This window comes from Saccopteryx bilineata, chromosome 1 (genome assembly GCF_036850765.1).
Source record: "Saccopteryx bilineata isolate mSacBil1 chromosome 1, mSacBil1_pri_phased_curated, whole genome shotgun sequence".
Classification (NCBI taxonomy): domain Eukaryota; kingdom Metazoa; phylum Chordata; class Mammalia; order Chiroptera; family Emballonuridae; genus Saccopteryx; species Saccopteryx bilineata.
In genome coordinates this window covers 226,162,917-226,186,722 of record NC_089490.1, presented here as the reverse complement: position 1 = coordinate 226,186,722, position 23,806 = coordinate 226,162,917, and the positions used below count along the sequence as shown (strand labels likewise).

The following is a 23,806-nucleotide window of genomic DNA, read 5'->3' as shown; positions in this document are numbered from 1 at the left end:
TAAATCGCCTAAAATACCCTGTATTTTAATAACCAAAAATCATAAAATGAAGTTTGCTGAAAGGGTTTACTGGTAGTTTAAAACAATGTAATCAGCTAAGTGAATTAGTAGTCGAAACACCAACCATGGTCTTTCTTACTGGAATTTAGATTAAAAAATGAAATGTTTTCTTTAATGCAATACAAGGTAAATAAAAAACATCTGAAATACTGGACACACAGCAGTAAACAATACACAACTCACCCAATGTGGAGTTTATATCCAGTGACAGAGACAAAAATAAACAAGATAAAGAAGTAAAATACTCGGTACATTAGATCATGTTAAATGCTAAGGAGAAAACAAAAGCAGGAAAGGGGGAAATAAAGTATCAAGAGGGAGGAAATAAAAATTTAGATACAGTGGCCAGGAAAGCCACCACTTAGAATGGGTGGGTGGGGGCACTCTGGGAGTACCAGGTAGAAGCACTGCAGGCAGGTGGAGCGGGGTGCCAGGGCCTTGACCAAGAGAAAGCATGTCTGGTCTGGTCATGGGCCTGAAAGGAGACCTGGGCACTAGAGTGCACTGAGCAAGGTGGAGGAGAGTTGTAGACAGAACCAAAAGGGAAATTGAGGCAGTCATATGGGGCCTCCTAAGAACTTTGGTCTGGCGTTAAGATACAAGGTCAGTAGAGGTGGATGGAGGTAGTGGGATTGGTCCTAAACAGAGAAATGACATGATCTGACTTAATTCTCAGCAGATTACTGAGAAAATAAGAATTACAGCTATGGACATCTGAAGGAGGTGATTGAGAGAGACTGTAAGCAGAAAAGAGAGGGCTCAGCTAGAGATGCACATTAGGAGTCACCAGCAAATATGTGAGAAAGCACCAGAGAGCACACATGGCAAGATCAAAGGCTATGCCACGGGACAAGGGAGATGAGGAGGCAGTGGATGTGGGACTAAGGGCTGGTCAGAAGGGTGAGAAGAAACCAGGCAAGTGCCCTGAAAGCAAAGAGAAGAGCATGCTTTAATGGGAAGCAGTCATGACAAATAAGATGAGACTAGGCAAATAAGCAAGACTAGGACTAAGAAATGATCATTGAAAGTTCTGAATCTTGACACCTAGAGAATATTTATTCAATAGCAAGGGAACTCTTCTAATTCTTGATTCACTGCTAATAGTTAGATCCTGCGCTATCTGTCCTACTCTTTCTCCTCCAAAATGAGATGCAATCCTTTATGTTCTATTCATTTTGAAATGTCTTATTCTAGTAGTAACTTCACTCTATTTTCTTTAATTTTTTTATTTACAAAGTTCTCTTATACATTTTAAAACCACCACTCATTATAAATTGCTTTAAATTGTCCAAATCATGTTAGCTTTTCAAACTTACCAGCTACTAGTATAGGTAAAACCAACAAATGGCAGGTGGTGGCCAGAAAATGCAGTATGTGTTGGTGGGGGCATCGTCTCCTAAAGGGGGTAAAAACATCTGGTAAGAATGACCTGTAGCTTGACATATAAATATTAACTGTCAATAGGAAATACATGACTGTTCAATTTAGAAACACTGATAAGTATGGGTACAGATGGTTACTGATAAAAATTTTAGACCATAAACATTGCCACTGTAAAATTCTAATATAACAGCCCTGGCCGGTTGACTCAGGGGTAGAGCGTCGACCTGGCGTGCAGAGGTCCTGGGTTCGATTTCCGGCCAGGGCACACAGGAGAAGCGCCCATCTGCTTCTCCATCTCTCCCCCTCTCCTTCCTCTCTGTCTCTCTCTTCCCCTCCCACAGCCGAGGCTCCATTGGAGCAAAGATGGCCCGGGCACTGGGGATGGCTCTGTGGACTCTGCCCCAGGCGCTAGAGTGGCTCTGGTCGCAAAAGAGCAACGCCCCGGAGGGGCAGAGCATCGCCCCCTGGTGGGCAGAGCGTCGCCCCCTGGTGGGCATGCCAGGTGGATCCTGGTCGGGCGCATGCGGGAGTCTGTCTGTCTCTCCCCGTTTCTAGCTTCATAAAAATACAAAAAAAAAAAAAAAAATTCTAATATAACAAAAATAAAGATGAAAAGTCTGGCTGATATTGAGAGTACAAACATTTTTCATGTAGTCCATAATTACAAATTTTCCTAGTAGATAATATTTGTAAGCCAAATCAACACTCACAGTACTTTAGCAGACGTATGCAAAGCAAAGAAAAACCCAAGTTGCCCTCCCCACAAGTTCCCAGCTGAAGCTGAACCAAGATACAGAGCTCTCTGCCTTCTGCTTCTGGCTCTCACACTGTAAACAAGTGCTCACCTCAGGGTCTAAGTGCACCATGCTTTTCACATTTCTGTGCTTTTTATGGGTTATTTTGCTGTTAAGGTGTTGTCCAAGCATTGTGCTGGAGAGCCATCTTTTGATCCTAAGCAAGAAGGCTTCTGATATGTCTTACACACAAATGTCTTAAGTGAGGTTTGTTCGTGCATGAGTTACAGCGCTGTTGGCCGTGACTTCAAGGTTAATCAGTAATATCTATTAAAGTGTCTTTAAATAAAGACACATATAAAGCAAACTAATGTATTGATCAGTGGATGAAAATCTCTTGACCACAGACTAGCAGGAACCTAACCCTACTTTCCCATAGGAACAATGGTTCAATATCTACTACTATAGTATTCATAGCAACTTTATTATTTTTTAATTTTCTTTTATTAAATTTATTAGAGTGACACTTTAATAAAACTATAGGCTTCAGGTATACAATTCCATAACACATCACCTGTATATTGCATTGTGTGTTCAACACCCCAAGTCAAGTCTCCTTCCTTCACCATTTATCCCCCTGTGCCCTCTTATATCTCCCCCACCCCCTTTCCCTCTGGTTACTGCCCTTCTGTTGTGTCTGTATTTTTTGGTTTTGGGGTTTTTTTTCTTATTCCCTTCACCCTTATCACCAGACCTAAGCCCCTTTCCCCGCTGAAAGCTGTCAGTCTGTTCTTTGTGAGTCTATTTCTATTTTGTTTTTTAGTTTATTTTGTTCATTAGATTCCATATATAACTGAAATCATAGAGTATTTGTCTTTCTCTTACCTGCCTTGAATATGGTACTTACTGAACAGTAAAAAGGGATAAAAATATAAAAATTCAAATGAAGGCTAAAAAAGCAGAAAACATAAACTTTTATGTTCTTATTTTTCTAAATTCTATTTTAATAATAACTAATGGTTGAGGGCAGAGGAGGACCAACTATGCTGGCCCACAAGCTAAAAATGGTTGAGTATCTGGGTAACCTGCTGGTCTGCCCCTCGCCTCAAACAGGCTAGGAGAGCTGCTGTAGATATTCTTTGTCCCAGTTTCCTACCAAGTTTGCTGCTGTCAGCGGCAACACCACGGTGCATGGGTGTTTCACTCGATCAAGCCAGCCCCTCTGGCAGAGAAACTGCTAGTTCCCAAGCAGCTCAGGGGCAGCAGGTCCACTGCCCCACCCACGCTGAGAGCTGCTTTTTAACAGGAGTTCAGTGGTTTTTCATGAATAGATGCTTCCCAATTTATTTACTGTGGATTGATTTGTTAAGCCCTAAAATAGTTGTTTTTGACAATTCTGTCCAGTTTTATGGTGGTTTTTAAGGAGAGATTTGCCAACCTCTTCACTGTGCCATCATGAAGTCCACTTTTTAAAGATTTCTTTACTTTAGAGAGGACAGAAAGAGTGAGAGAAAGAGAAAGAGAGAGAGAGAGAGAGAGAGAGAGAAGGAGGGAGGAGCAGGAAGCATCAAATCCCATATGTGCCTTAACCAGGCAAGCCCGGGGTTTTGAACTGGCAACATCAGCGTTCCAAGTCAACGCCACTACAGGTCAGGCTAAAGTCCACTTTTTTAAGCATCTAATTTGTCTTCTTCTTAGGAAAACTAATGGCATAATTATCTAAGAAGTAAACCTTAAATTTTAATTTTGCTCCTAGTCACAAATAACTTCCTTACTACACTCTCAATTTCTTGATTTTTTTAAAGAAAAAACACTAGAAGCCATGTTTCACTGATAATTGATAAAAGGATCCATAAAATTACTTTATAAACATATTAAAAAGAAATGTGGACAGAACTTCATAAAATGTCATACTCACAGAATTCTTTAAACAATCATCATCCACGTCAAAATTCGATGTATCTGTTGGGCTACTAACTTCTGGAATATAAGGTGCTTCACAGTTTCGAATATTATTCCAATCAATTCCACTGAAAAACGGGTGCTTCTTAAAGTCTTCTATCCCATTTTGACCAAGTCGATGTTCTCTGCTACAAATGAGCCTCCGAATAAGATCTTTAGCATTTTCAGACACATCTGTTACTTGAACTGGAAACTGAAACCTCTCCTAAACAGAGAATAATAAAAACAAAATATAAATCAGTATTTAACTTACTAAGTAGATTGAATAACATTATTTTTTTAATTCAGTGAGAGGAGGAGAGGCAGATATAGACTCCGGCACGCATCCCGACTGGAATTCACCCAGCAAGACCACTAGGGGGTGATGCTCTGCCCATCTGGGATGTTGCTCTGGTGCTCAGCAACTGAGCTCTTCCCAGCACCCGAGGCAGAGGCCATGGAGCCATCCTCAGTGCCTGGGTACAACTCACTCAATAGAGCCATCACTGCAAGAGGGGAAGAGAGAGAGAGAAAGCAAGAGAGGAAGAGTAGAAAAGCAGATGGGCTCTTCTCCTGTGTGTCCTGACCAGGAATCGAACCTGGGAAATCCACATGCTGGGTCAACCCTCTACAACTAACTGAGCCTACTGGCCAAGGCCAACATTTATTTTCTTGAAAGTACATTTTCTTTTAAAAACATCTAGTAAGTGTAGACTGATACAGAATACTGATGCTGAAGGAAATATAGGAATGAATGAGAAAAGGATGTCTCCCTAAAAAACTTTTAATTTCACATATAACTTGGTCATACATACATTGTAGTAAGAATTAAATGCTAAAATGCCTTAAACCGCAATCAGAATCAAAAGAATCTGAATTCTAGCAGCAATCATCTAAACTGGGTACTACTATTACCCCAATTTTTGCAGAAGAGGAAACAAAGGCACAGAGGTTCAAGCACTTCACTCAAGGCCATACACTAGTAAATGGCAGAGTTGGGATTTGAACTGAAGCTGCCCGACTCCATAATCTGTGCTCCTACCATGTTACAGTATAATGATTCCCCTCTGAAATGCTTTACCTGCTTTCTACAATTTTATAGCTATTTGCTGTCTTTAAACTCTTCATCACTTTTTCGCCTGACCTGTGGTGGCGCAGTGGATAAAGCGTCAACCTGGAAATGCTGAGGTTGCCGGTTCAAAACCCTGGGCTTGCCTGGTCAAGGCACATATGGGAGTTGATGCTTCCTGCTCTTCCCCCCTTCTCTCTCTCTCTCTCTTTCCCCCCTCTCTAAAATGAATAAATAAAATCTTAAAAAAAAAAACAACAAAAAAACAAAAAAAAACCTCTTCATCACTTTTTTTTTTTTTTTTTTTTTTTTTTTACAGAGACAGAGAGAGAGTCAGAGAGGGACAGATAGGGACAGGCAGGAACAAAGAGAGATGAGAAGCATCAATCATCAGTTTTTCGTTGCGACATCTTAGTTGTTCATTGATTGCTTTCTCATATGTGCCTTGATTGTGGGGCTACAGCAGACCGAGTGACCCCTTGCTCGAGCCAGGGAACTGGGGTCCAAGCTGGTGAGCTTTGCTCAAACCAGATGAGACCGTGCTCAAACTGGCGACCTCAGGGTCTCGAACCTGGGTCCTTCACATCTCAGTCCGACGCTCTATCCACTGCGCCACCGCTCGGTCAGGCTCTGCAACACTATTTAGCAGGTTGTCTTGGCAACCAGGCAAAAGAGCATCAATTCTGTAATACTGATTTATATATGTGTAAAGCAACTAGTCATAACTGTATCATTAGAATAAATTAAAAAGAATAGATTGTCACTCCTTTATGGGTCTCCTAGTCATCTTATAGGTTTTTGCAATTGCTCACAATTTTTCTGAGACTGATCAATCAAAACCTTCCTTTTCTTATTATGAACCATCCATTTCCCTTTTACTCGATGTCGAGTGGATTAAAGTTTTCTTAATTTGTTCCTGTTGTGCATCTGGATTGTTCCCAATACTGGAATAGATATTCTGCTACAAAAATCGTTATTCTACTGAAGATTTCCTTAGGGTAGATTCTTACAGCTGAAGTTGCCCAATCAGAAACTGCAACCATTTTTAAAAGACTCTAGATGCATACCTATAAACTCCTTGATGGAAAGGTTACATCAATTTATATTCCTATCAACAATGTCAGTCTCACTGGATTATTTACAGTGTGGGGTACTATTTTTCTTTTAATCTTTATCAGTTTGATGGAAGAAAAGTATCTCACTCTTATTTTAATTTGCATTTTATTTATTACTGCTAAAACTGAGCATTATTTTAATGCATTCTAGTCATGATTATACTGTAGTAGTAATAATTAGAAACTATCTGCTTATGATCTTTGTTATTCTATTAGAAACCATTTAATTTCCCATTTATTACTTTCTCTAATATAAAAGGTTAGAACGAACAATTTCTAAGTTGTTTTTTTTTTTTTTTTTACAGGGACAGAGAGTCAAAGAGAGGGATAGCTAGGGACAGACAGACAGACAGGAATGGAGAGAGATGAGAAGCATCAATCATTAGTTTTACATGGCGACACCTTAGTTGTTCATTGATTGCTTTCTCATATGTGCCTTGACCAAGGGGGCTACAATGAGTGACTCGTTGCTCAAGCCAGTGACCTTGGGTCCAAGCTGGTGAGCTTTTTGCTTAAGCCAGATGAGCACACGCTCAAGCTGGGACCTCGGGGTCTCGAACCTGGGTCCTTCCGCATCCCAGTCCAACGCTCTATCCACTGCGCCACTGCCTGGTCAGGCAGAACGAACAATTTCATGTACAATTATATTCAATTGTTTATTCATATTTGTCATGTCCCATTAATGTAGAAATTTGATCATATACTGTTTTTATAAAAGTATTTTTTTTTAGTTATCACATTAAATCTATATATACCATTAAAAAAAAACCCAAAATAGTAAAGTATACTAACTTTGTGATTCATGATTTTTCCATATGTCTCCACCAGAGATTCTGCATAAAAAGGTGTTTCTCCATAAAGCATTTCATACATACAGACCCCCAAAGACCACCAGTCACACTCGGGTCCGTATCTGCCTTTGCCATCTTCCATGGCTTGAAGGATTTCAGGAGAGATATAATCTGGAGTTCCAACAGCCACTGAGGATTGGACCTGAAGAAGTTCATATTTTTAGTAATCTACCATAATATATTAGTAACAAATACTTTCAAATTAAAAATCACACATGTACTTATTCAATGGATAGTGTCTCATAAGTATAGCTTTGTCATTATCTGAATTTAGCCTTCTTGTACACACAAATTAAATTTTACATAATCTCCATACTAACAGTTCTCTAGATTTCATAACACTATAGAACCTTTATTATATTCGTTAATTAATTGACATTTAGGCTAACAATATGATTTAAACACCACAGCTATAAAATTGAATATTTAGTTCTGAACATTCTTTTTCTTAAACTGGCATTTTTTGCATTGAAAGCAATTCACAAACTGATTCACCTATACCTTTTATCTGTCTGCCTTTGTTTAATCATGTATTGTTAAAACATTCATATTACTGATAATCCGTCTAATGTGTACATATAAAAAACTAGAACTTTCGAAAGTTTACAATTAGTTATAAAGGAAAAATCCTGAAAGAAACCTGGCTAATACTTATGAGCAACCTGAAGATTATTTTTAAATACCTTAATGGAAACCTAGAAAATAAATGATAACAATGTCCTGCAAACTATTTATTAATTTTAAAAAATTATTACAAAGAAAAACTATATCCTTGAAAAAATAAAGTCCCCATAGAGAAAACAACTGAGCATATAATTATGACAAGTTAGATGTAAATTAGAAAATGATAGCTAAAAAAATATCCTGGGAACAAATTTTGTAAGATACTCTAAAGAAAATTGGTTCTTTATATGATTTAAAAGAATGTATCAAAAAATGAACATTCTCAAGGTAGAACACAATGGTTAATATTCTGAATTTCCTGGACTAAATTAACATTCTTTTTTTTTTTTTTCCTTTCATTTTTCTGAAGCTGGAAACAGGGAGAGACAGTCAGACAGACTCCCGCATGCGCCCCACCGGGATCCACCCGGCACGCCCACCAGGGGCGACGCTCTGCCCACCAGGGGGCGATGCTCTGCCCATCCTGGGCGTCGCCATGTTGCGACCAGAGCCACTCCAGTGCCTGAGGCAGAGGCCACAGAGCCATCCCCAGCGCCCGGGCCATCTTTGCTCCAATGGGGCCTTGGCTGCGGGAGGGGAAGAGAGAGACAGAGAGGAAAGCGTGGCGGAGGGGTGGAGAAGCAAATGGGCGCTTCTCCTGTGTGCCCTAGCCGGGAATCGAACCCGGGTCCTCCGCACGCTAGGCCGACGCTCTACCGCTGAGCCAACCAGCCAAGGCTAAATTAACATTCTTAATAACCATTAGAAGAGACTTCTTCTTTAGCAATACTGAGATTAGGTCATTTGAAACTCACCCACTCCAAACTCTTAAAAATACTAGATATAAAATATAACAACCATTTTTTATAAACATAAAAATGAACATTTTTTGGTTTTGGTTTTAATTTTCTAGGCACTTAAATTTTAACATGAGGACACAGGAAAGACCTTGAGCTTACATGAGGTTTGAAGTGAGAGGATGCCCAATAATATAACCTTCACCCTAGAGGGTATACTGTGAACAAAACACTGAATTTCAAAAATCTGCCCCTCAGCAGAGAAAGATAAGACATTTTGTCTACTTTGATTGCAGCTGATATGTGAAGAAAACTTCCTTCTCTAGAAATAGTCTCACCATTTGAGATTTTAATTCACAGTGCTTCTGTGGTCCAGAAGTTCTCAAACCAAGAAACTGGCAAAAATATTGGCACCAAGTCAGGTGCCCCAGAAATCCTGGCATAACAAATTCAAGACTCCTCTAAAGGACACATGTTCAAACTCGGCCACATAAAATTCTCACATGTAAAAACCCACTGAAGATGAGTTTACAATCCACTAACATAAACTAAACGAGTAAACATTCCATTATGAGCAAAAGTCAGAAATCCAAACATACAATTAGACTCCTTACAATTATCAGTGCCACTTAATGAAATAAATGTTTAAGTTTTTAGACATTTCAAAAAATTAAAAGTATAAAAACAGAGATGGAAAAAATCAAATAAAAAAGTCCTAGAAATAAAAAGAACTAGTCATTGAAATTAAAAAAAACCAAAAAACAGGAAATATGTGAAAGATATACAAAGGTAAATAAAACCAGATACATTTCTCTGCACACTGCAGTTAAAAACTACAAAGCACCAAAAGTAAAGAGGTTAAAAATATTAAAGCATAAAGAGAGACTACCCAGCAAGGAATGACAGACTGACAGCTGAACTATTAATACTAACATAGCAGTTAGAAGAAACTAGAATTGTTTCTTCAAAGTGACAAGACAAAATAATTCCAAATTTATATTGCCTACTTATGTAAATTATGGTACAGAAAAGAAGGTTAAAGACATTTTCACACAAAGACTGGGTAAACTACCACACGTAGACCCTTTCACATAAACAGAAACACTAAAGAACATACTTCATAAAATAAGAAATTTGACACAGATGGGAGAATATGATACTAGAAGCAATTGTGAACAAAAATATTAGCAAACCGTGTAACTTTTACAATTAGTAAAATAGTGGATAAAGATGTTAGTAATGACAAAGAAGGAAAAGGACAATAAGGAGTAGGGAGGAGAGGAGGAGCAGAAGGAAGAGGTAGCAAAGGAGGAGGAAACTTCTTGAAGGCAAAACAAGATGAAACTAAAATACTGGAAAACAGTAATCTGTTACTGATGGGGCAATGATGATTAAAGTGCTCTGTTTCTCGCCTGACCAGGTGGTGGCACAGTGGATAGAGCATCGGACTGGGATGCGGAGGACCCAAGTTCGAGACCCTGAGGTCGCCAGCTTGAGCGCGGGCTCATCTGGCTTGAGCAAAAAAGCTCACCAGCTTGGACCCAAGTTCGCTGGCTCAAGCAAGGGGTTACTTGGTCTGCTGAAGGCCCGTGGTCAAGGCACATATGAGAAAGCAATCAATGAACAACTAAGGTCTCGCAACGAAAAACAGATGATTGATACTTCCCATCTCTCGCCGTTCCTGTCTGTCCCTATCTATCCCTCTCTCTCTGTCCCTGTTAAAAATAAATAAATAAATAAATAAATAAATAAATAAATAAATAAATGTAAAGTGGTCTGTTTCTCAAACATTTATTTTTACTTACTATTTAATTATTATTATTTCTTTTTGTATTTTTCTGAAGTGAGAAGCGGGGAGGCAGAGAGACAGACTCCCACATGTGCCTGACTGGGATCCACCCGGCATGCCCACCAGGAGGCGATGCTCTGCCCATCTGGGACGCTACTGTGTTGCAACGGGAGCCATTCTAGCACCTGAGGCGGAGGCCATGGAGCCATCCTCAGCGCCCGGGCCAACTTTGCTCCAATGGAGCCTTGGCTGTGGGAAGGGAAAAGAGAGACAGAAAGGAGAGGGGGAAGGGTAGAAAAGCAGATAGGTGCTTCTCCTGTGTGCCCTGGCCGGGAATAGAACCTGGGACTTCCACACACCAGGCCAATGCTCTACCACTGAGCCAACCGGCCAGGGTAATTATTTTTAATTGTAGTAAAATACACCTAACAAAATTTACCATCCTAACCATTTCCAAGTTCAACAGCATTAAGTACATTTACACTGTTGTGCAACCATCACAGCCTTCCATTGCTAGAACTCTTTTCATCTTGCAACACTGAAACTGTACCAATTAAACAATAATTCCTGTATCCCCCTCCTCCAGGTCCTGGCAACCACCACTGTACTTTCTATACATTTGATTACTCTAGGTACCTCACATGGGGGAGATAATACAGCATTTTCCCTTTCATGACAGACTATACCATTTAAAATAATGTTTTCAAGGTTTATCCATGTTATAGTAGGTCAGAAGTTCCTTCTTTTTAAGGCTGAATAATATTACAATGTATGTGTACACATTTTATTAATCCATTTATTTGTTAATTAACACCTGACTTGCTTTTACCCCTTGGCTATTGTAAATAATGCTGCTACTGAACATGGGTGTACAAATCTCCGAGTCTTTGCTTTCAATTCAGTGGATTATATACCCCGAAGTGAAATTCCTGGATCATGTGGAATTCTACTTCTAATTTTTTGAAGAAATGCCACACTGTTTCCAGAGAGGTTAGAGAATTTTATATTCCCATCAACAGTGCACAGGGTTCCTATATTACTACATCTTTACAAATACTTGTTACTGTTTTTTTCTAGTAGCCATCCGAATGGAGATGTAGTGTCTTATTGTTTCGATTTGCATTTCCATAATGACTAGTGATGCTAAACATCTTCTCATGTGCTTGTTGGCCATTTGTACATCTTCTTAGGAGAAATATCTATTCAAGTCCTTTGCTCAGTTTGAACTGGGTTACTTGCTATTGAGTTGTAGGGTGTTTTGTACACATTCTGGATAATAATAATCTTATCAGATTTATAATTTACACTATTTTCTCCCAATCCATGGGTTACCACTTCACTAAGATGACTGTGTCCTTCGATGTACAGCAAGTTTTACTGGTCAGTTTTTCTGCTATATTCATAATCAAAACAAGAAACTTAGTGTATTTTATGTCATACGCAAAAATTAACTCAAAATGAATTGAAGACGTAAGTGTAAGAGCTAAAACAATAAAACTCTTGGAAGAAAACATAGGGAGTCAAGAAAACTAGAAATAAAACTAAACTTGACCATGCCAATACAAGGCAGGAAAGAAGAAAGAAAAAAGTGTATGCAGACAAACAAGCAAAACCTACAGTAAACAGCACAAAATAGGATACCATAAATAAATGCAAGTACATGAACAATCATAAAATTCATAAATGAATTAAGTCACCTGTTAAAAGGCAGTGTTGTCACACTGCATGACAAATACAAAAATTAATATATATTTTTTAAAAATATATATATATATTTTTCATATGTTTCTTTCTAATGAATTGACCATTACATTCCTTAAGTTATGAAATAGCCAACAGACCACAGAAAGACATTTCTTTAGGCTCCTGCTTGAAACCAACAGCTTCAGCAAACTGCTGGCCTTGATTAAGGGCCAATATATATATTTTTAAATCAGCAATAATCTATTTTAAAGGGATGCACCTAAAAGATACTGAAACGTTGAAAGCAAAGGAATAGAAAAGATACACCAGGCAGATGCAAAACAAAATACAGTTAAGGGAGTTATATTAATATCTGTCAAAAATAAATTATTCTAAGACCAAAATCATTATTCAGATTATCTTAAAATTCATTAACTTAATTTAAAGAAAACTCTCTGGAATAGTAACTCTGAATAACATATAACTAACAATACAGCTACAAGAGTTGGGAAAATATTGCCGATTACAGGGAAAAATTAATAATTTAACATCATAATAAGGATTTTTAAATAAAAGATAATATACATCAGAAGGAAAATTGGTTAAGAATATAAAAAATTTGAACAAGTTTAATGTTATGAACATATCCAAAAGTTAGACAAAAATGTATTCCTTTCAACAAATGTGATACCTATAAAAATTGGATTATTACAAAATCAAAAAGCAAATCTTGACAAATGCCAGAAGACATATCAAATAAGTCCATTCTCCATTCAAATAAAAGCAGAAATAATCAAATAAATAAGCAAATACAGTATTTTGGATATTAAAAAGCATATATCTAAATAATTAATGGTCCACAGAAGAGTTCTAACTAAAGTTGAAAAATATTTAGAGCTGAAAAACAGTAAAATGTTCTATATCAAAATTTATGAAGGAAAAGAAAAACACAAATATTAGAAATGAAAAAAGGATAAAACTACACATGTAACAGATTTTAAAACTAGGAAGGGCGCAAGCTGAACAACTTTATACCAATAAAACTGACAACTCAATGACAACAATGTTCATAGAAAATAAATAAATAAAACTTACCAAAACTGACCCAGGAAGAAATAGAAAACCAAAGAGACCTATAACCATTAAAAAATTTGAATCAATACTATAAAATCTACCTGGAAAACAAACAAAACAAAACAGGAGAAAACAAAACCTCACCAAGGCAAGGGTAATTTAAAAGTGAGTTGTCCTAAGTATATACGAAACAGATAACCCCTGTATTTTATAAACTGTTCTAGCATCAAAATAGGTAAGGGTAGTAGAGATGGCTCTCTTGTTCCTTTTATGAGACTAACCTAACCTAAAAACAAAAATCAGATAGGAACAATTTAAGAAAGAAAATTATGCTGCAATATCAAATATGGTTAATCTCAGGTAACAATATAATGTAAAACTTTAGTACAGTCAATCTAGCAATTTGTTCAGATAATAGCAATACAACTTCAAGATAAAGTTATATTAATCCAAAGAATGACTGATTTAATTTAGGCAATCTATGTCATTCACCAGATTAATAGATTAAACAAAAATATCCTATTATTATCTCAGTGGATGCAGAAAAATCATGATTACAACAACAACCCTAACAACAAACTCCTAATAATCAGAAATGGAAATTTCCTTAATCCAATAAAGACTACATACCACAGCTACAGCAAACATATTTTGAAACTATAGAAAAAAAAAACACTATTAACATCAGAAATAGGACAAAGAAGCTCCCGATTACCAAATTTTGTACTGAAGGTCACTGACTGCACGGTAAGAAAAAAATCATAACATACATAAAGATTGGAAAGAACAAAACCCAAAGTTGGTCATTATTTGTGGATTACATAATTGTCTATATAGAAAATCTACAAAAATTATTTTGAACTAATAAAATATTCAGCAAGCTTGATAGTTTAAAGATAAACACTTATAAGCGATAAGCTACCAAACTGCTTATTTTAAAAAGTTATTTATAATAACCCCCCAAAAAAGTGTCTAAGAAAAAAATCTAACATTATTTAAAGGTAATGGATTTATAGTGAATATTATTTAAAAACTTCACTAACAGACATAAAAGAAAACTTAAAGCAATGAAGACACAATATTCACAGATGGGAAAATTCCACATTCTAGATACAAATTTCCCGAAAATGAATCTCTAAATTCAATGCAAGTCTACAAGCTTACATTTATGAAAAGGCATTTGTATGTGTGTATGTGTATAGACCAATAATATAATCCTAACAATCATATGGAAAAGCAGAGCAGAATACCACCCCCCTCATAGAAACCAACTTCTTACAAAGGTATAATAATTAAGATGGTATAGTTTTAACTCAAATGTGAGAGCCAAAGGCAAGCTGAAACTTGATTTGGAAAGCCACAAAATTTGAGAAAGGTTAAAAGTGTGGTTGCTGTCTGGGTAATAAATAATGACTCATACAAAGTCACAAAATCATAACATTTCAGAACAATGAAAGTAAAGAGAATATCCAAAAAGCTTTTAGAGTAGGGGAAAGGTAATAATAGAAGGACTGAGTATGTATTAGAATAGCATCAGATGTCTCAACAGTAAATCAAGAGACAACGCAATGCCTTCCAAATTCTAAGAGAAAAAGAATTTCAAATCTACACTACCATGTCCAGACAAATTATCAACCAAGTATCATGGTAGAAATGGAGGCATTTTCAGACATGCAAAATTATAAAATATTCACTTCCAATGGAACCTTTCTCAGGCAGCTACCACCAAATCAGTAAACATGAGGTCCAAGAAACGGGGAACCCAATACTAGACAGCAACACAGTGAATTCCATGATAATAAAGGGAGTCCTAGGTTGAGAAAACACTTTAGATTAGAATAGTAAAAGGCAAGAATTCAGTGCGTATATCTCCAAAAGATAAAAGGGAACCACTAAATTATTTAATGTATCCAAGAAAAAGGAACTGCTAAATTACTGTGGTGGAAAAGCTTCATGATAAACAGGTAAGTGTTAGAAAACTAAGCAAAACAAAGTGTCACTTGCTACAGGGAGAATAAAAAGTTGTTCAAGAAAAGAAATATAATTAAAATAAACTGCATGGCACAGCTATAAATAATATTTGTATAATCATAAAAAATAGCAGGACTTAATGAAAGATTATATGATAACTGCATTAGGAAAAGAGAGAAGTGTATGGGTTGTGTGAGATGGCAGGGAAGAGACCTGAGACCTCATCTTCCATCGTAGAAATTAGAAGACATTATCTAAAACCAAATAATCAATAGATGACAGTAGCACAAATATGATAATGAGAATTGGGTAAGTAAATGAAATGAGAAGAGCCAAAGGATTTTAAGTGTCTGCCTCTAGAAAGTGAGATTTGGAAGTACAAAGAACTAAGACAAAGGAAAGCTGTCTTTTTGTGATAAGTATTCCTAACTGTGTAACTCACTCTTAAAAAAATAAAATGGAAATAAAACAAGTATAAAGGCTTCCTGATTACAATTTCTAAATGGAGGGTCAACATGCTATTATGCCCAAGAAAACTATTTTGAGATCATCAATAAAAAAATGAATGACGAGGAAGACACACCAAGTTTTCAGGCACAGATTTGACCAGGGGAAACCCATAGAGAACCATACTGCTCACAAAAATGAGGGGATATTTTATAGCTTCATATTCATTTTGAAATATCCCCTCATTTTTGTGAGCAGTATAGTACTTACTGCATTCTGGAATCCAAAGGGATTTGGAAGAATGGCTATCAGACACTAGTTAGGGGAGAGGAGCCCCCAACTTTGAATCTAAGGCGTTTATAACAGTCAGGACTTTGGAAATACTAGCTCTTTCACTGGAGTTCTTTTACAGTGTAGCTGTCTCCTCTCTGGAACTGAGGTCCACGACTTCTTGAGCCACACCCTCCCTCACTTCACTTAAATCTGTTTGTTCAACTCAGCAGGACTGCCATGCTATTTTCCCATTCTCATGTCTTATCTACATGATCCACTTCTCACACACACATGCAGTTACCCTGGAGCAGTATAATTCCCTGTACCTATCTTACATTGTGTGACTACTGGCATATCTGTTACTGCTACATATCATAAACCTCACATTACAATGTTATTATTTTTGCTTTTAATAGATACCTTTTACATAAATTTAAAAAGAAAATATAGTCTTATTTATCCACTTATCATATGTCAAATTCTTTATTCAATTGATCTAAGTCCCCAAATGGTATTAGTTCCTTTGGCCTGAAAGACATTCTTTAGCATCCAGGATGGTTGGAGGTTAACCTCTCATCTCTCATATATCAGAAAATGTCTTTAATACACCTTTATTTTTGCTTGATATAGAAGTCCTGTTTACAGATGTGTTTTTTTTTCAGAACTTTACAGATCTCATTCCATGATTTCTAACAAGAGATGAATGGTCATTCTTACCATTTTTGTAGAGTATATAATGTGTGTTTTTCTTCTTTCAATTTTTTTTAATCTTCAATTTTAGCAGTTTAATTGTGATGTGGCTAGGTACAGCTCTTTTTACAAGTCTGAAATATGCCAAGATTCTTAGATCTGTGTCTTTCAGCACATTTGGTAAGTCTAAGCCATCAATTTCACATTTTTTCTGGCAGGATACACTTAAGTTTATCATATAATCTTTTAAAAAGTTCCCTCCTTAGGGTAAATTTTCAGAATTCAGATTATTAGTCCAGAATAATATGACATTTTCATTGTCCTTAGAATATATTTTACAAAACAACTCTCTAAAAACATTTCTATCAATTAAAACGATATATATTTGGGTCTGACCAGGCAGTGGCGCAGTGGATAGAGTGTCGAACTGGGATGCGGAAGACCCAGGTTCAAGACCCTGAGTTCTCCAGCTTGAGCCCAGCTCACCTGGTTTGAGCAAAAGCTCACCAGCTTGAGCCCAAGGTCGCTGGCTCGAGGAAGGGGTTACTCGGTCTGCTGAAGGCCCATGGTCAAGGCACATATGAGAAAGCAATCAATGAACAACTAAGGTGTTGCAACGCATAACGAAAAACTAATCTCTCCATTCCTGTCCGTCTGTCCCTGTCTATCCCTCTCTCTGACTCTCTCTCTGTCTCTGTAAAAAAATAAAAAAAATAAAAACAATATATATTTGGACCTCTGCTATACAGCCAGGAAACTCAAGTAAAACAAAAACCAGAACAAACCAGAGAATAAAACTGTGGCATAAAAACTTTTAACTAAGTGAAAGCAAAACATCTAAGGGGCCTAGAGTTAGCAGAACTAAAGTGAATGGTAATATGAAACTAAGTCAACCTAGAGGACTTTCTAATTAAAAGCATTTATTTTTTGAACATAGTCCCTCAGGAAAATCAGACAACTAGAAAAGAAAGATAAAATAAAAGTGAAGAAGTCACATTTTTTCCATGTAGGAGTTATTTTCTTTACCCATCTGGAAATGTAAAAATAGATCAAGTACAATAATAAACAGTTCAGCTAAAAAAGGAACAAGGGTCTCATAAAAGACATACTGTATTCATCTTCAGATAATCAATATAAGCAGTTAAAATGGCATATATGTAAGGTGACCAATCGTTCTCCTTTAGGGAGGACAGTCCTTCTTTTGTAAGTTCAATCCTCCCTCGAAAAGTGTCTTCCTACATGTCCTCCTTTTTGATATTAGAAGACTAATCTGCAAATGTCCGTCTTTGATCAATACAGAGTCAATCCACTGCGTGTGATGTGACGTATTTGTATCTAAATGAGTACTTTTTTCTTACAATTATTATTAAAAATTAATAGGCATGTAAGCATAATTATAATATAAAATATTACAAATGTTTTTATTGTGCATTTATCATATTATAGTGTATTATTGTTGCAATTAATAAAATGTTTCTTTTACTTACGATATTGTTTTCTTCAATTTATTTTTGTCCTTTTCATTGTAAAAAAGTTGATCACCTTAATATAAGATGACTTTATAGACAAGTCTTATTAGTAATAAGTATGCCTAAATGCCTCTGTAGAAGAAGGAAGCATAGAAATTGAATGGATGGGTGGATGGGGGTTAGTGGAGGGATAGGTGGTAGATAGGTGGGGGAGATGGGCAGACAGACGAACGGACGAATGGATGGATGGACAGATGGATGAATGAGTGGGTGGATGAATGAATGGATGGGCTAATAATATAAATAGATGATTTCTAAACAGATAAAAAAAACAAGTAGCAAGGAAAATGTCTGTGGGTAAAATAATTTAAAATTTATATTTACTTACTGTTCCATCTTCCATCAGTTTCAGACAAGAACCAAAATCTGCTAACCGAATGTGTCCATTCATATCCATCAATATATTGTCAGGTTTGATGTCTCTAAAAATAATACATTCCCTTTTTAGTTTAGAAGAATAAACAGCCTGACCAGGTGGTGGCGCAGTGGATAAAGCATCGGACTAGGATGCTAAGGAAACAGGTTCGAGATCAAGAGCTCGCCAGCTTGAGCGTGGGTTCATCTGGTTTGAGCAAAAGCTCACCAGCTTGGACCCAAGGTCGCTGGCTTGAGCAAGGGGTTACTCGGTCTGCTGAAGGCCTGCGGTCAAGGCACATATGAGAAAGCAATCAATGAACAACTAAGGTGTCGCAATGAAAAACTGATGAGTAATGTTTCTCATCTCTCTCCATACCTGTCTGTCTGTCCGTATCTATCCCTCTCTCTGACTCTCTGTCACTGTAAAAAAGAAAATTAATACTCTAAGAACAGCTATTTCACTACTTCAGGGGTTCAAATCCTGGCTCTCGTTTATATAAAACTTTCTTACACATAGGTCATTCAGTTTTCTCCTGGAGATAAAAAACAATGGTAATTTTCATTTAGGTTAAATGAATAAATATCCTATTTTTAAATTTTCCCCCCCACTAATTAGAGAGAAAGAGAGAGAGGAAGGGAGAGAGAGAGAAGCATCAACTTGTTCCACTTAGTTGTTCCATTTAGTTGTGCACTCATTAATTGCTTCCCATACATGCCCTGACCTAGGATCAAGTTCTCCCACCCCTTGGGGCACCAATGAGCCACCCAGGTGAGCCTAATCATATTTTTTAAGTTTGTACATATTCCAATATGACTGCAATAGTCCTACTTTCTGCACACAGAGAAGAGCCATCATGACTTAATACCTACAAACCATACTAGCCTCTAGCCCATGAAAGTGAACAGGAAAAATATACTTCCTAAACCCTGAATGTAAATGTCGATAAATTCTAAATTACTGTAGGTTGTGACAAAACAAAGAAATTGCTTCATAAAAGCTGATTTCGGAAAACAACATGAACAACTGCTTAATAGTGATCTATATTATTGAAAGCTATCTATTGATCTTAAGTCAGTGGCTTGTAAGAGATCCAAATTTAACTAATATAAAATTAAATCATATAAGTTTTTGTATTTGTTTCTCCATTTGAATAATAAAACATGTTACAAACCTTGGGGAAATCAAACATAAAATGATTTTGTAAAGAAGACCCAGCAGCCTGATCAGGCGGTAGCACAGTGGATAGAACACAGTCAGACTGGGATGCGGAGGACCCAGGTTTGAGACCCCGAGGTCGCCAGCTTGAGCGCGGGCTCATCTGGTTTGAGCAAAGCTCATCAGCTTGGACCCAAGGTCATGGCTTGAGCAAGGGGTTACTTGGTCTGCTGTAGCCCCATGGTCAAGGCACATATGAGAAAGCAATCAGTGAACAACTAAGGTGCTGCAATGAAAAACTGATGATTGACGCTTCTCATCTCTCTCCATTCCAGTCTATCTGTCCTTATCTACCCCTCTCTCTGACTCAAAAAAAAAAAAAGAGACCCAGCAATGCAGTTTCTAAACATCCTCTAAAGATTGTAACTGTGAAAAACTATGAGATTAGACCTTGACAATTCACTCTACTTTTAGAGGAAGAAAATAATCTTCTATAAGCATCATATATGTTAAAATTCTATTACCATGTAGTTAATGGCAGTATGGTACGGTTATTTTAATTTAACCTGAATGATGCCACTTAAGGTCTCTAAACCTCAATTTTCCACTTGTAATAGGAGATAATAATAGTACTATCTTAATTACTAAAGCAATTTCTGTATGTCATACATCACAAGTTGGCAAATTATAACCTGGGGCCAAATCCAGACCATCGTCCATGCAAATATTTTATTAGCAGTATATACAGATGCAACCATAAAACCACATATTTTCCTAAATGTTTTTAAAGTTTATAATTGATACCAAACTGTATGTAGTGTTTTGCATCTTGGTTTTATTTTAATATTGTGTTTAAAATTTATCCGTGTTGATATATATACTTGCTCTAATATATACATTAATTTTAATTTCTATATGGAATACTTTCATGTAACAAATTTATTACTCAATTTCCTTGCTTTTGGAATTTATGTTGTTTTATTTTTTTTTTAAAGGTTTTTTTTTTATTTTTATTTATTCATTTTAGAGGAGAGAGAGAGAGAGAGAGAGAAAGGGGGGAGGAGCAGGAAGCATCAACTCCCATATGTGCCTTGACCAGGCAGCCTCAGGGTTTTGAACCGGCGACCTCAGCATTCCAGGTCGACGCTTTATCCATAGCGCCACCACAGGTCAGGTGGAATTTATGTTGTTTTAGATTTTTATGTTGTTGTTATACAGAATGCTGAGATGAATATTTAATGAATGCCTCCTAGCCCGCATGTGTGAACTCTTCCCCGGGCTGGGCATGTGAAGCGGAACACTGAGAGGAAGACATGTGTGTTTTCGGCTGAACTAGCAGGTTCCTAGAAAGGCTGAGAATCTCTGTTATATTATCAACAGTCATCTTAGATTTCTGTTCTGCAAAATGACAGCTAATATCCCTCCCATTTTTTATACCGAATATACTGTATGTTATTTTGGGTTTTGGTTAATCTTCCAGAATTCTGTTTATTCAAATTTAGTTACATGTGTCACAAATCTCTTCTTCCAGCATGTAGCCTTGTTTTTCCACATTGTTTGTACTGTCTTTCTTATTTATAAAAAAAAGATTTAATACTAAGGTAGTCTTATTTATAATTTATCTTTTTCTCACTCTTTTCAGCTTTACTGTGGTATAATTGACAAATAAAGTTATAAAATATTTAAAATATACAACACGATTTGACTTATGTATATACGGTGAAAGGATTCCCACCATCAAATTAATTAATATACCCATCACCTCACAGATTTATCTGTTTCTTTTTGTGTGTGAAAACACAAGTTCTACTCTCTTGGCAAATTTCATTACAAAATATACTGTTATCAACTGTAGTCATCATGTTGTGTACATTAGCTCCTCAGACCTAACTCATAACTAGAAGTCTGTATCCTTTCACCATGTGTACACTGTCTGAGTCATTTAATCCAAGAATATGAAAATATTTTGACTAAGCCACTATGATCATCTGCAGTCAGCAACATTTTTCAGTCAAACTAAAGGTATCATCCCCACCTCTGGGAAGGGCTAGAGAATAATGGTCAGTCTTGCAGGGAATATGCTGAGACACCCAAAACACTCTGGAAACCGAAGCACAAGCGTGCTTTCTTGGTTAGCAATGCACCATGCTACTGTCACACATCAATGCATCTGGAACTTCTCCCGAATGCATCTGGTACTTCTCTTGAACTCTGCCCTACGTGCTTCTTCTCTTGGCTGATTTTCATCCGTACCGTCTCCATGTAATAAACTGTAACTCGGAGAACAACAGTTTTCAGTGAGTCCTATGAGACCTTGTCAATTATCAAAACTAAGGGTGGTTTTGGGAACCACCAGAACCCACAACCAGCGTCCAAAGTATGCGTGGTCTTTTAGGACTGTTACCTCTTACCCTGAAATTGGCCCATATTCCTCAGTTGCTGAAATATCAAATGCACTGTAATATAATGACTACCTTTATATAAAACAAACTCAATAGGAGTGCACATCCTAAGTTCACCTATAGCAAATGATTTTTAACTATAACATTATTTATTATTTAGTAATTTTAAAATGTTATACAAATGCCTTGTCTATTAGCACTATAAAAAAATCCCATTTTGAAACGTGACTCTGATTTGTTAGAGACTGAGGGAGTTTTATATTTCTATCTCACTGTAAAAGTGTAATGATTTTGCATATACATGAGGATAAACACCAAATCATATCATAAGTCAGTAGTTCTTAAAGTGTGCACCCTAGATTTCCAGGTGCGCCCTACAGTATTTCAGAGAAATATGTGCCTGTTGGGGACCAAAAAACCCAACAGGGTTTTTGGAGTTTAGATTTTTGGGGGACAGAGGTGTGGGAAATTGGCTGTAAGCTGACAGTCTGCCCAACCCCCCACCTCACTTGCCTGATTAGGTTGCAAACGGCTGTTAAGCTGTGGTGCTGGACTGTTTACACTACTCGCCATGTTCCCCAGAAAGAATGGAGGCAAGTTTCTTCTATCCTCTGTTTGGTGTAAAGTTAAGATGATATGTATGGTGGGGGTTTTGGACTGATGATTAAACATAAGAAATTGTCTCTTGAAGCCTTTTGGATGTCTATAAAAGAATATGTGGCAATATCTAAAAAAGCTTTTAACATTTTACTACAATTTTCAACATCCTATTTATGTGACTTAGGATTTTCTACCCTCAACACAAGAGTAAAAAGACATGTATTAACGAGGAAATGAGAGTTTGCCTTTCAAATATATGCCTAAACGTTGAAGAAATTGCTAGGACACATCAGGCTTATGTTTCTTTTTTTTTTTTTTACAGAGGCAGAGATAGACAGGGACAGACATACAGGAACAGAGAGAGATGAGAAGCATCAATCATCAGTTTCTCGTTGCGCGTTGCGACTTCTTAGTTGTTCATTGATTGCTTTCTCACACGTGCCTTGACCGCGGGCCTTCAGCAGACCGAGTAACCCCCTGCTGGAGCCAGCGACCTTGGGTCCAAGCTGGCGAGCTCTTTGCTCAAGCCAGATGAGCCCGCGCGCGACCTCTGGGGTCTCGAACCTGGGTACTTCCGCATCCCAGTCCGACGCTCTATCCACTGCGCCACCACCTGGTCAGGCAGGCTTATGTTTCTCATAAACACAAGAATGAAAAAACTTAACACATTCATGCCAGGACCTGCACAATTTACTAAATCTTACTAAGAACATATCCATATATATAAAAAGATAACATTTTTTGTCGTTTTTTTATTTTTTAACCCCTCTTTTCTACGAATTCTAAAAAGCGTAACTCAAAAAATGTAATATAAAAATGTTTTTTAACATCAGAATAAATTTAATTTTGTCGTATTTATTTCATTTAATTACCATAAAAGCATGCTTGAACTTCATTTTTTTAATATTTGACTTAATTATTATAACATATTCCTCAGAAATTTATATATAGTGCACCTATGATTATTTGTAGGATTTTAAATGCACTCCAACTTCAAAAAGTTTGAGAACCACTGCCACAAGTCCACGCTGAGAGAGATGAAAGCAGCCCAAAGCCCTGGTGGATGTTCAGCACATAACCATCCTTCCTAAGATTATTACGGGATAAGAGATGAAAAACTCTTCAGAACTGGTATTTATCCAATAAATTCTATTAAAATAGGTCTGATCCATTGCCTATAATGTTTCAGTATATTTTACCCTAGAGTTAACCATATTATACA

The 23,806-nt window shown here is 36.9% G+C and overlaps 1 protein-coding gene and 1 non-coding gene across 11 annotated transcripts in view; both read right to left on the bottom strand.

The window, feature by feature from the left end:
* Positions 1-23,806, bottom strand: part of CDC42BPA (CDC42 binding protein kinase alpha) — a 228,025-nt gene that overhangs the window by 115,316 nt on the left and 88,903 nt on the right. For all 10 annotated transcript variants that reach the window (XM_066237055.1, XM_066237008.1, XM_066236995.1 and 7 more), the window contains exons 6-9: positions 18,398-18,491; positions 7,095-7,295; positions 4,096-4,344; positions 1,377-1,456 (exon numbers count right to left, since the gene is read on the bottom strand). In XM_066237055.1, the coding sequence (XP_066093152.1) occupies positions 1,377-1,456; positions 4,096-4,344; positions 7,095-7,295; positions 18,398-18,491 (624 nt within the window). The remainder of the gene's footprint in view (positions 1-1,376; positions 1,457-4,095; positions 4,345-7,094; positions 7,296-18,397; positions 18,492-23,806) is intronic.
* LOC136321226 (small nucleolar RNA SNORA2/SNORA34 family) lies at positions 12,183-12,319 on the bottom strand. The gene has a single exon (XR_010728504.1). It is a non-coding gene; the product is annotated as a small nucleolar RNA SNORA2/SNORA34 family (small nucleolar RNA).